The sequence below is a fragment of the Poromitra crassiceps genome (assembly GCF_964638095.1).
Source record: "Poromitra crassiceps genome assembly, chromosome: 6".
Classification (NCBI taxonomy): domain Eukaryota; kingdom Metazoa; phylum Chordata; class Actinopteri; order Beryciformes; family Melamphaidae; genus Poromitra; species Poromitra crassiceps.
In genome coordinates, this window is record NC_139627.1 from 63,778,802 (window position 1) to 63,791,839 (window position 13,038).

Consider the following 13,038-nt stretch of genomic DNA (forward strand, 5'->3'; position numbering starts at 1 on the left):
TAATGTGCATCTTTAGGGGCATACAAACCCCAAATGCTCATGTCAGGGCAGGAGATATACTGAGGTGAAAAGGCCAGTGCTGTGGATGCCCTGTAGTGTGGCTTCTAAAACTAACTGTCCAGTTTGGCATGCCCTGTTTTGAACAGCAGCTTTCCTCATTTCAAACTCGTTTCCCAGGGTCTCCGTCATCACGCTAGACATCAACAGTACAGAGAGATTTCTAACACTCCCGCAAGGACGCTGTGAGGCTTTTAGGGGACATCAGTAAATATGGTAGCTTTAGAAAATATAACCTGGGTTACACTTATGTAATCATGTATTACTGGACATGTTTAACTAACGTTGCAGTTCGAGCCCTCTTACATAATATGCGCTGTATCACACTGTAGCTCTTATTGATGTGATTATGATATTTATTTTGTTGAGGTAAAATGGCCGCTCCGTGCAAGCTCTGCCATTGGCTCTGACCATTTCAGTCGGAGCCAATGGGAATCCCTTTCAGCTCCCTGTGTGTTGCTGTCAAATGCCTCCGCCACTGTGAAACAACAACAACAACAACAACAACAACGCAAGCTGGCAACCAGCCAAAGACTGCTTGGTACTTTTGGTGGAAGGTTGTAAAGATAACAGAGCTTTTTGTTTGTTGCTATACCAGAGTGAGAGTAAGATGGGCCAGACTCTCCTGCATTGCTACAGTGCCAAACCAAGTGTGCTGGGTAACGCGAAACAAAACCTTGTTGCCTGAACAATGGAGATAATGACTGGCTAATGATCCCGCTGTTACATATGACATCACTGATGATGTCACTAATGATGTTAATCATTCAAATCAAACACTGTCCCCAATCACTTATCATTGTGGCATGGCATCAGTGTCTAAATCTGAGGCAGCTTCTAACTTTTAACAATCCTCACACTACTTTTGTATTTGCTATTGTTTGAGATATAGATCTTCCTTTGTCAAATCTTTGGCTCAGTGACAGCTGCTTTTCAGGGAATGCAGCCAGCGTAGTGAACTAGCTAGCTGATCCATCTGTGTGCAGTGAGCTGTGGAACAGCCAGCGTAGAGAACTAGCTAGCTGATCCATCTGTGTGCAGTGAGCTGTGGAACAGCCAGCGTAGTGAACTAGCTAGCTGATCCATCTGTGTGCAGTGAGCTGTGGAACAGCCAGCGTAGTGAACTAGCTAGCTGATCCATCTGTGTGCAGTGAGCTGTGGAACAGGAGTCTGACTGAACTCCATCAGATGAACCAGACGTCCATTTGCATCTGGCCCATTGTAGATATATGGCTATACGTTAAGCATGCGTCAGTGTTGTAGCAGGGCTCTGTTGCTTCTCTTTAAGGTGGTGCTGGAGTTCAGTCACTGGCAGCAGTCAAACATTGAGAGATTGTCCTCTCTGTAGTGCAGGCAGCTAAGTGTGTACATACACATGATTTACTTACCTCTGTAGTGCAGGCAGCTAAGTGTGTACATACACATGATTTACTTACCTCCTGACATTATGAAGTGGATTGAAACCTGTTCTGCTGGGCGGGAGGTGGTCCGAGTTCTGTTCACTTCCAAGTCCACGTTGTGGTTCTCTTCACCTGTGCAATGTGAACACAAAGCGCTCCAGGTTCACGTATCTCATTTTTGACTCTTTACTCAGAACAACTTGAGTGTATCGATCGCCTGAGTTCTACCTCTTATGCCTACAGTTAGGTCCATATATTATATATATTTGGACATTGGACACAATCTTCATCATTTTGGCTCTGTACACACCACCACAATGGACTTGAAATGAAATAACCAAGATGTGCTTGCTTTAACTGAAGATGTCCAGCTTTAATTTGAGGGTATTTACTAAGGCTGCCCTCGAGATTTTCTTAGTCGGCTAATAGTCGAACTTAAGATAGCGATTAGTTGATTAGTCGTCGCACGTCCTTGATTCCCCAGTAATACACCTGTTAAGTGTGAAGGAGATCCAGCAAAAAACCTGCCGAGTAGGACTTAGATTACATTCACAGGGACCAAAATTACATTTACAGGGACCAAAAGTAATTGGACAAACATAATCATAAATCAAATTGTCACTTTTAATACTTGGTTGCAAATCCTTTGCAGTCACTGACAGCCTGAAGTCTGGAACCTGTAGAGATCACCAGATGCTGGGTTTCATCCCTGTTGATGCTCTGCCAGGCCTCCACTGCAACTGTCTTCAGTTCCTGCTTGTTCTTTGGGCATTTTCCCTTCAGTTTTGTCTTCAGCAAGTGAAATGCATGCTCAGTCTGATTCAGGTCAGGTGGTTGACTTGGTCATGCTCAGTCTGATTCAGGTCAGGTGGTTGACTTGGTCATGCTCAGTCTGATTCAGGTCAGGTGGTTGACTTGGTCATGCTCAGTCTGATTCAGGTCAGGTGGTTGACTTGGTCATGCTCAGTCTGATTCAGGTCAGGTGGTTGACTTGGTCATGCTCAGTCTGATTCAGGTCAGGTGATTGACTTGGTCATGCTCAGTCTGATTCAGGTCAGGTGGTTGACTTGGTCATGCTCAGTCTGATTCAGGTCAGGTGGTTGACTTGGTCATGCTCAGTCTGATTCAGGTCAGGTGGTTGACTTGGTCATGCTCAGTCTGATTCAGGTCAGGTGATTGACTTGGTCATGCTCAGTAGGGATGGGTACCGTTCACATTTGAACCGATACCGGTACGATACCGGTACCTGGAATTCGGTACTGTACCCAAAACGGTACCATTTTCGGTACTTTACACGCTATAATAACAAAAAAAATTACAGTTGTAAAAAAAATAAAAAATCCAAACTTCTCAGAGAGAGCGGTCGGTATTCACTAAAGCCTTCATATCTCAGGCTCTGTAGCACATAGAAACATAAAATAAAAAGCATTTGAGAGCTTAACCCTTTGGCTTTTCGGATTATATTTGCCCTAATGTTCATTAAATTGTTTTTATCTTTAACCCCAAAAAATAAAAATAAAAATATTCTAATGCATTTTAACACATTCACTGCCAGACGTTTTTTGTTTACTGTAGGTAGGTTCTGCCAGAGGTTTTTTTTGAGGATTCTGGCTCATCTTTCAAGACCCGAGGATTCTTTTCTGCTAAGATTTTGTGAACACACAATATCTCAAAAGGACTAATAGAATGTGTGCTTTCTCTGTCTAAAAGAGTTAGTTTGTAAAGTTAGTAGTTATGTAAGCATTAGCAGTTGAATACAGCATGGTTTCAGCGTCAGAAAAATTATTCAGAGATAAATGGCTTTTTGTGAAATTCGATAGAACAGTCACTTTAACCATTCATTTTTGGCATCAGTAAGACGTCAGACATCTAAACAATAGTTTTGAACAGTAATTTCCTCCATAACAGCAGGAAACACCCCTCTGCTTCCAAATCCTCCCTCCGTGGGCGTTCTTCTTGGCTGCAGCGGCCGTGTCACAAGCTTGTCACCAGTCTCACTGCTTTGCTGCTGCTGTCCTGTGCCTGTCTGCGCGGCCGCTCTTTGAGGAAGTAGGGATGGACTCGCTCGCTTCTTGGAGTTTTGGTTGAGAGCTTTGATGAAGCTTTTGCGATTCTGGTCATATTTATGCTGCGTGTTTCAAAGTGTGCATCCAATCTATTCTTGCAACCCCCCACCGTTGCCACCGCTGTGCATCAGCGCGAAAGTGAAAGCGTTTTCGCCATCAATTTTACAGTATGAGAACGGCTTCCTCTCGCTTTTCCCTCCAGTTTTTGGTCGCCTCTTTCTACTGTGGAGAGACATGTCGCCACTCAGTGGGTCGGTAAAATAGATTATACACATTCAATACCTCCAATTCTGGTATAGGAGACGTAAAAGGGGTTGATCGATGTCCCACCGTCAATTTTTTTTTTTTTTTTTTCTAAGCCGAGATATCTCGTCTTTGGCACTCAACGGTTGGATTCTGTAAGCCGAGATATCTCGTCATTGGCACTCAACGTGTTAAGAAATGTTAACCCATTTCAGCCTATTTTCGCCTAAAAAATAGCCTCTAAAACCTAAGTCCGATTTGATAATAGACCCCCAAATCCTGAACTTTTCATAGAAATGTCAACGCCTACTAAAATAGTGATATCTCAGCCTCTGTAGAAGATAAAAACACACTTTAAAAGGCATTTGAGAGCTGACACATGTGGCTTTCCTTGTAAAAGGTGTTTATTGGTATGACAATTCAATAGCATTGTCAAATATTGCTGTAAACACAGAAAAATTTTAAAAAACTAAAAAACGTATGAAAAAACAAGCAACAAATCACTCCAAACCACTCAAATAAAATCAAAAATGTGCTCCACACTGCCCCCTTGTGTCCCCTTGCAACCATAAAAAAAAATGCAGTCCATTTACCATCAAAGGGGCAAGTGTCTAAAGTGTCAGCTAGTGTTTAGCAAACACTTACAAAAAATGTCTGTAGTGTTTTCCAAAACACTCAATGTGGACAGGCAGGTCACACTGTATGCAGCCATACACAGTTAGCCCACTGCCTACTACATCTTTTTTGTCCAGCAACAACTGGCACTCCCTGCAGAGCTTCCGCTTCTCAAACACCTTCCCGAAGTCGTGCATTGGGGGACCTGTGGCTTCTCCTGACGTGCTGGGTGCTGGGGAGGCTGCCCTGCTCGATGTGCTTGGTGCTGGGGAGGCTCCCCTGCTCTCTGGAGTGGAAGGAGAGCCAAATGGAGAGGCTGGTCTGGAAGCTGGGGACAGAGGAGGAGGAGGAGAAGGAGGAGGGATCACAGGAGGGGCCCTCCTTGTCACCGGTGTGATGAGCTCCTCCAGCAAGGTCTCCAGCCAGTCCTTGTAATGTTTGTGCCTTCCTCCAACAGACCTGGCTGCAACGTAGGCGTTGTAGCACGACACAGACAGGCCCCAGAAGAACACACGCCGCCACCATTTCTTCGACCGATGATCGAAACCATAGTATCCAATCATCTGGTCGAGGAGATCCACACCTGGAACACACATGGAACTCTGTTTACATACGTACATTTTCACTCAAATGACCTCAGTGAATATAAGCTTACAGTATTTTAATTTTTGTTTATAAAACATAAATCTGTAAAACAAACCTTTCATGTGGCTCTGGTAGTCCGCCAGGCAAGCGGGCACTACCACATCAGCCCGGTGGGTCTCATCTCTCCTCCGCCTTACAGTCCCTGTTGCGCTGGGGTCATGGTGATTGGACAAGACCATCACCGTCTTTGTGTCTTGCCACACGCAGAAGGTGAGGTCATCCTGCTGTGCCACCCGGAACTCGTGCTTCCCCAGCGCAGCCCTCTTTGTCAGGCTGTGGTCCTTCGGCAGCCCCTTCCTATTGGCCCGAAGGGTGCCACAGCCGTACAGGAAAAGGCCGTTCATCTCCTGGAGGAGTTCTACACTGGTGTAGAAGTTGTCCATATAAATGGACAGGAAGGTGCCATTGTATGGCTTGGCGAGGTCCAGCACCACGCGCTGTGCCAGGCCCGTCTGCGGCGCCGCTTCACGTCCTGTGTACACCTGGGGAGTTTGCAAGAAGAAACACAAGTCTGAGGAAGGGCCTTGGGTGCTTGAAAGGCCACTCAAATAACAACACATTACAGAATACATATTTGCATATTCTTGGTGTGCTGATTTTTTTCCTTACTTTGAAGTGCGGAACGTAGCCTGTTGAGCTCTCCGCCATCACCCAAACCTTCACGCCCCATTTGGTTGGCTGGAATGAATGAATGAATGTTTATTTCACACATTACCAAAAGATGCAGGTTACATAGGCAAAATAGAGGTGAGACAATTTGATCAATCAATCAGCAGTACCTTCATTGGCAGGTATTGCCGGAAGCCAAGCCTGCCTTTGAACTTGATCATTGATTCGTCAATGCTGACTGTGCCGTTGACCTCATAGAGGTCCTGGAAGCGCTGGTTCAGGAAGTCCAGGTACCAGCGCAGTTTCCAGAGCTTATCAGCTGGGTCGCCTCGTGCGTTGTTATCTTGGAGGTGAAGGTATCTGAAGAGGTGAGAGAGGGGAGGATGGAAGAGGGGGGGTAGGGGAGGGGGGGTAATTAGACACATATTACAATATATTATAAACAATATAATGTCTTGTATATTGTATACAATATTGTATATTGTATTGTATATTATATACAAGTAGACACATCTTGGATGAAATGAAAAATTGTAGGCTATATCATTATATAGGTTAGTTACACTTGAGGGTTACAGGGTCTGTCTAAGTGCAGTGTCTGTCTTGGTGCAAAGAGTGAAGCGCATTCTCTCCACATTCCTGACAATTGAATAACAATAGGCCTACTAGGTGTTTGCCCACACACAATAGGTGTAGCAGCCGAGCCCAGCAGGGGTTTCTTACCCCAGTGTATAAGCTCGCTACAATGGCAATACTCCCACTACACCTCTAATACATTTGCAATATATTTCATTTCCCTTAGGGCATCATAACAATGGTACTAATGTTACATTTTATCTATCAAACTACTATTATTTATATAGCGCATCCTATTCAATGGGGCGCATCTATATCACGCAATGGTTATAATAACAAGGATAATATTATTGTTCTTAGCCTACCTCCAAATGGCGTCAAATCGGTCCCGGGACATATTCTGGCCGAAGTTGGTTTTGAAGATGTTTTTGGATAGCCGCCAGTACTCTCTTCGGACGGGAAGTTTCATTATCCCCATGGCGAGACACAGCCCAATGAATGTTTTCATTTCTTTCACTGTTACCGGGGTCCACTTGGCTGCTTTTTTGGCTGGGGGAATTGTGCGTCTCTGGTCGGCATATCGGTTCGTCTCCGTGACAAGACGGTCCCACATTTCCTCCGTGTAAATTTTCTCGAAAGAAAATAGAGGTGTGGAATCGGCTTGTAAGCCAACACCGCTTTTCACCCCGGGCACCCTTTTGAACGCTTTGACCGGCACAGGACGGTAATAGCGCTGCTCCGTTACCCAGTTTCCATGGAAGCCTTCGAATTGGTCATCTTCGTCAGACTCATCGTCATCGTCATCCTGAAACATAGTTCTGACCCACTGATCTCTGTCCAAGGGCTGCCAATCGGGGTCTGTAACTGGGTCATCATTTAACTCTTCATCAACGGTGGAATGTTCGGAATATTCCGCGTCTTCAAAATCGCTTCCTTCGCTAATATTATTTTCTTCCTCCATCGCTCTACAGATCCGCTCAAAGTGAAGAAAAAAAAAACTTTTCCTTCCCAAAACAATCCCAGAATGCATTGCGAGACCCCACGTGTGTTTTCTGAATGATTTCATTTGCCTAGAGACCGGAAATAGGCGAAAAACTACAGCTAAACTACAAATTGACGTAGACGTCATCCCGTCTTCAAAGGTATATTGACGCGAACGGCATCCCGTCTTTAAAGGGAGAATGACGCGAACGTCATCCCGTCTGAAATGGGTTAATAAAGATTATGGCAAATGTAACCCTTCCAAATAAAAAGCCACGGGTTTAAGCTCTCAAATGCTTTTTATTTCATGTTGATAGCTACTATACAGGCTGAGGAAATACGTTCTGTTGAACCCTTGACAATTACTGCAGCAAGAGTAACGTTAGCGTTTAACGTTTAACGTAGTAACGTTTGCAGTCGTTGTGAAGACAGTGAAAAGCCCCGTTATCTAACAACCACAACGGCTGTGAAACAACTTATCCAGCTAACGCTAGCTAATTAAATAACGTTACCTGATGTTGTAGAAGTCGATGCCTCTCTCAACGTTACAGCTGAGGAGGTGCTGCTAACGTTAGCATGCGGTGCGGTATCTGCTTCATTCACCCTCAGCCTATCTAAGACGTTACAGTCTTCAGCATTTAGCTAAATATATCTTGTGTTTGACCATGCTCCCTCAAGTTTGAGGTGTTTCCCTGGCCAGCTTTGCAATTCACATCACAAATGTTGCCCAGTGTTGTCTGAGTCTATCTTGGTAAAGTGTAGTCACATTTTCGGCTGGTCGTGTTTGTTGATGTTTCAGGTAGAGTGACGTACTGACGTAACGTGCTCTCGCGTGTTGCCTTAAGGTTCCGTCGGAATTTCTATTTTACCCACTCTCTTTCTATTACTCAGATGCGTTCAAGTACCGAAATTAGGTACCGTTCGTTTTTATGTGAACTGGTACGGGGCAGTACTGACGTATTTCGGTCGGTGCCTGTAAAAGTACCGAGTTCGGTACCCATCCCTAATGCTCAGTCTGATTCAGGTCAGGTGGTTGACTTGGTCATGCTCAGTCTGATTCAGGTCAGGTGGTTGACTTGGTCATGCTCAGTCTGATTCAGGTCAGGTGGTTGACTTGGTCATGCTCAGTCTGATTCAGGTCAGGTGATTGACTTGGTCATGCTCAGTCTGATTCAGGTCAGGTGATTGACTTGGTCATGCTCAGTCTGATTCAGGTCAGGTGGTTGACTTGGTCATGCTCAGTCTGATTCAGGTCAGGTGGTTGACTTGGTCATGCTCAGTCTGATTCAGGTCAGGTGTTTGACTTGGTCATGCTCAGTCTGATTCAGGTCAGGTGATTGACTTGGTCATGCTCAGTCTGATTCAGGTCAGGTGGTTGACTTGGTCATGCTCAGTCTGATTCAGGTCAGGTGGTTGACTTGGTCATTGCAGAACTTTCCACTTCTTTGCCTTCAAAAGCTCTTTGGTTGCTTTCACAGTCTGCTTCAGCTCATTGTCCATCTGCTCTGTGAAGCACCGTCCAATGAGCTCTGAAGCATGTGGCTGAATATGAGCAGATCATATTGGCACAAATACACTTTTCCATCTCTGCTGCCTGGATAGTTTGCCCTCTCACAGAGTACCAGATTCTATATAATACCGTATGCAAAATAGCTTTTGAAAACATATCTGGTGACATATTCTATGGAGAATGTGTAGAAATTAATATTTTGGCTGTGTAAAAATAAATTGCAAATTAGCCTTGGCTAGAAATGCCATTATACGTGTCATCAGATGTTGGCAAATGTTGTGTTCTGTATCTGTCCCTTTACAAATAAATAAATAAAAATCATGAAATCAGTGACTATATGAGATGTCAGTGTGTGCACAGTGTCATAAGGTCAGAAGGCCAAAGGAATGCAGCCTAATCAACACAGCATGCAGTGAGTCAGCCACAGCTCTCCAAACTGGCTTAAGATTGCAGAATGATGGCAGTCAAAGACACATTATCTATAACAGATGGTCTGTGTGTCCCACTACTTGGCCCATCCACCCATTTTAGGGACATATGATTTATATTTTTTTCAAATTCCATTTTATTTTTCCAAAAGTTTTGTGTTTTCCATTTTAATTTACTAGAAATTACGGCCTGACTGATTTTTGGGGCCAATATCGATATTGAAAGTTTTTGTTTTACGAGATACTTCATCACTTCTACAATAGATTATGGCAATAGCAACACTTATTTTATCCCCTGTATTGTAAAACATCTTTTGAGTTTCTAGAAAGGCGCTCCATAAATTGAATGTATAATTTTCTTATATTTGTGATTATTATTGATGTCCAACACTGATGCAAAAACGTGATACTGAATTCATAGACTGAACACGAGGTTTAGGATATTCACTCTACCTTCTTGGTCTGTGATGTTTTCCAGCAGAGCACAGATGAAGCTACAGAAGACTCATCTAATAATCCACTATGCCCCTCCCCCCCCACACACCTTTTTTTTACAGCATGCGAATGAGGACGTTGAGAGGATGCTGCTAGGCAACAAGTGTGACATGGAGGACAAGAGGGTCGTACCAAAAGCCAAGGGGGAGCAGGTGAGAGATGGTGCAGTCCACTGCAGCTATATAACAGGGTATCCGCGGGCTCTTGAAAAGTATTAAAAGTTGATAAATCAATTGAAGGAAAATGAAGGCCCTTAAAAATCGCCATTTGAGAGGTATTACATTTTGTAGCTATTGTGCTGATGCTGTTAAATGAGGATATGATCTCATATCGATCGCACTCCCCTGACTTGAATCGATATTTTATCGTGGCAGACGTTGTGATATCAGCAAATATCTCATTGTCCAAAGAATCTATCGAATATGCTATCGTGATGAAACTTATCGCTGATGTGAATAAGGTGGTGTTGAGGTCTTAAAATACATTGAAAAAGTCTTAAAAAAGCTCTTAAAAGCTATTGAATTTTAATTGCATATACAAAAGGGTCCTGGGCAATCCTGTGCAGATACAAAATTAAAAGTTAAAATAAACACGCTTAATAGCTGCGGGACAATACAGACCGATAGGAAAGATGTGAGCTGACATTACTATACATAAAGAATACAGGGTGTTTGTTAAATGGATAATGCATGTAGGATGGATTTAAAATGACGTAGGTGATTTGAGTCAAACTAGTTTGCTAGCTTCTTGATATGCATTCAAATAAACATCCAGTAGAAAGCAGTGCCTCCCTGTAGAACAGGGCTATTCAATTGGCGGCCCGCGGACCGAATCCGGCCCGCCAATCAAGTCCGACCGGCCGACCGAATGAGTCCCCCCCCTCCCTTTTTTTTCTTTTCTTTTTTTAGATTTCTTTTTTTTTTACAATTAAACCTCATTTACTTATTACACTCGACTGGTTGTTTTTCAGATGTGATGTGAATCTAAAGTGAACTAAACAAGTCAGATCCACTATAAATGTTTTTCAGTAGATGCTGTGATGTAGCCACAAGAAAGGTGCAATATTAATGTTTTTCAGGAGATGGCGATGTTGCTAGCTATAGGTTCTAAACAAGAAATATGGTTCAAATGTTTACAGTAGTTTCCTTTCTTGCTGCACTACAATGTTACAATGCTGTGAGACGGAGCTAAACACAAAAGATGCAATATTAATAGTTTTTCATGAGATACTCAGTATTTAATACTAATACTAATAATAGAAAAGGAGAAGATACTGAATAATGACATCACAACAGTATAATCCTAATGTTAATTTAAAATTAAATATTCTTCTAAATATGGATAAAAGTCCAAAAAACATAGCACGTCGAGTCGTCGACAGTGTTTTCTCACTGCCAGTAGCGTTAGGGGTTGACAGATACTAGCTGGTCCGACTGGTCACACAGCCAGCGCTCTCAGTCCTAGCTGCTCGTTAAAAATGTCCAAATAGGCGTTATCAGTGTCTAAAACGGAAAGACGATTACAAAATGACGTCCTTATATGGGCAAATGATAAGGTGAATAGGCCGTCCCAACTAGTGAGCCACACCTGTAATGGCCAAACAGCTGATTTATAAGGTGGATTTGAAACCACAAGGAAAATCTTAACGTATCTGATTCTGCACTATCAGCCACGATCTGTTCAACAGTCTTTCTTAGTTTCTTTCCTAGTAAAAGCAGCAATAGCATGTGTTTCCTGGCTACATCATGCTATATGAAGCAGCAATTGCATGTGTTTCCTGGCTACATCATGCTATATGAAGCTAGCTCTCTAGTGGGCTAACCTAGTTTGAGTAAGATTTGCCATGCTGCTGTGCTGTCACATGCATCAGGTTGTGTTAGTGTTTTTATTTTGTGTCTCTCCTGTGCAGCTGTTCAGGCAGCGTAGTCACTGCTGTGCTCTGCTGCTACAAGCTTGTTCCTGCCTCAAAATGAGGCGATGGTGGATCTAGAGCTCCACTGATATGAGATTTGTGAGACCGATTCTGATGTTAGTGAGGGGAAATTCACCGCTTACCGATACATAAGTGGCCGATAATATAATGATTTAAAAAAAATGAAAATAGACTTTTTCTATGTTGATTGTGCACTGATTTGACTATGCAAAGGTACTCGGGAGGCTGCTTTTTTAAAAACAAATAACTTGATCAAAGATAAATTGTCAACACATCGGCGTACTGCCGCAGTTACAAATGACAGAAATCCACTGTCCACAATCTTTTGTAACAAGCTGATCATCCAACAATATCAGGTGATTATCAGATGCTGTCAGTTATCAGGTGACTGCTTTGTCATTTACCTGCTGGTAGAGCGCCTCTACTCATGGATAACAGCAAGCTGGAGATCTCAGTCAAACTACACCAGGCCACTTATTCATGTGGAGAATAGATTGTAAACCTGCTCAGTAAAAAGCTACTGATCGTCTCAGCATGTCTCTGCCCCAATAAGAAGCCCCGCCTTAAACACTTTGGATTGGCTGTGTAATGGAGTTTTTATGCCTCCGCCGGTGATAGCATTATGGATCTGGGTTGTCCGGACGTACATATGTCCGTCCGTCCGTACGTCCGATGTTCGTTAGTGCGATATCTGAGGAACGCCTTGACGGAATTTCATCAAATTTGCCTCGAACATCGACTTGGACTCAAGGATGAACTGATTAGATTTTGGTTGTCAAAGGTCAAAGGCCAAGGTCACTGTGACCTCTCGAACGCCATTTTCAACCTTGTTAAAGGAGAATTTCGTTTTTTTTTAACCTGGACCCATCTCCTGGCAATAATTATGATTTGGCCACTCACCCAGCGATGTCCGCGGCGTTTTTGGCCGTCCTAGCGTTGATTTGAGATCAATAGCGTCCAAGTCAGTTGTAAAATGGAGCTGATTTGGGGCCAAGTGTGAGCCTGTCTTTCCTGCATCTAAATAGCTATTTTTATTCCCGTTTTCGCCACATATTGTAATAATGTGATCCCTCAACATCCACCAGAGTGATATTTTGCCCCAGGCCATTTCCTGGACTTTCACAGGGATCAAATTACCTCAAACGTGATCTCGGTCACCAAGTCTCGTGAAGTCCCGCGTAGGGATGTCGAAAATCATAATTTTTCTTGACCGACAACTAGGGATGTCAATTTTCGGTTAATTTCACTTTTGATTAACCGACGCTAATAATCGATTAACCTATCGGTTAATTCATAATTTTTTAATATTATTATTATTATTATTATTTTTTTTTTTTGTCTATTTACTCAATGAGCTCATGCCCAAACAAGGCGTGTCTATATATATAATATATATATTTTTTTTTAAATATTAACTGATAGACCGACAGCAATAACCGAACAACGATGTTAGCGACGGTTAATCGATTAACGGTTAACC

At 43.1% G+C, this 13,038-nt stretch overlaps 2 protein-coding genes across 2 annotated transcripts in view; one reads left to right on the plus strand and one right to left on the minus strand.

The window, feature by feature from the left end:
* rab10 (RAB10, member RAS oncogene family) overlaps positions 1-13,038 on the plus strand; it is a 58,278-nt gene that overhangs the window by 34,123 nt on the left and 11,117 nt on the right. The window contains exon 4 of the mRNA XM_083638755.1: positions 9,688-9,777. Within this exon, the coding sequence (XP_083494881.1) occupies positions 9,688-9,777 (90 nt within the window). The remainder of the gene's footprint in view (positions 1-9,687; positions 9,778-13,038) is intronic.
* On the minus strand, positions 4,283-7,066 carry LOC310778355 (piggyBac transposable element-derived protein 4-like). Its single transcript, XM_083638753.1, has 5 exons — positions 6,577-7,066; positions 5,806-5,995; positions 5,636-5,704; positions 5,082-5,508; positions 4,283-4,964 (listed from the first exon to the last, which is right to left on the minus strand). The coding sequence occupies exons 1-5, from the start codon at positions 7,023-7,025 to the stop codon at positions 4,408-4,410; spliced, it is 1,692 nt and encodes a 563-aa protein (XP_083494879.1). The 5' UTR covers positions 7,026-7,066; the 3' UTR covers positions 4,283-4,407.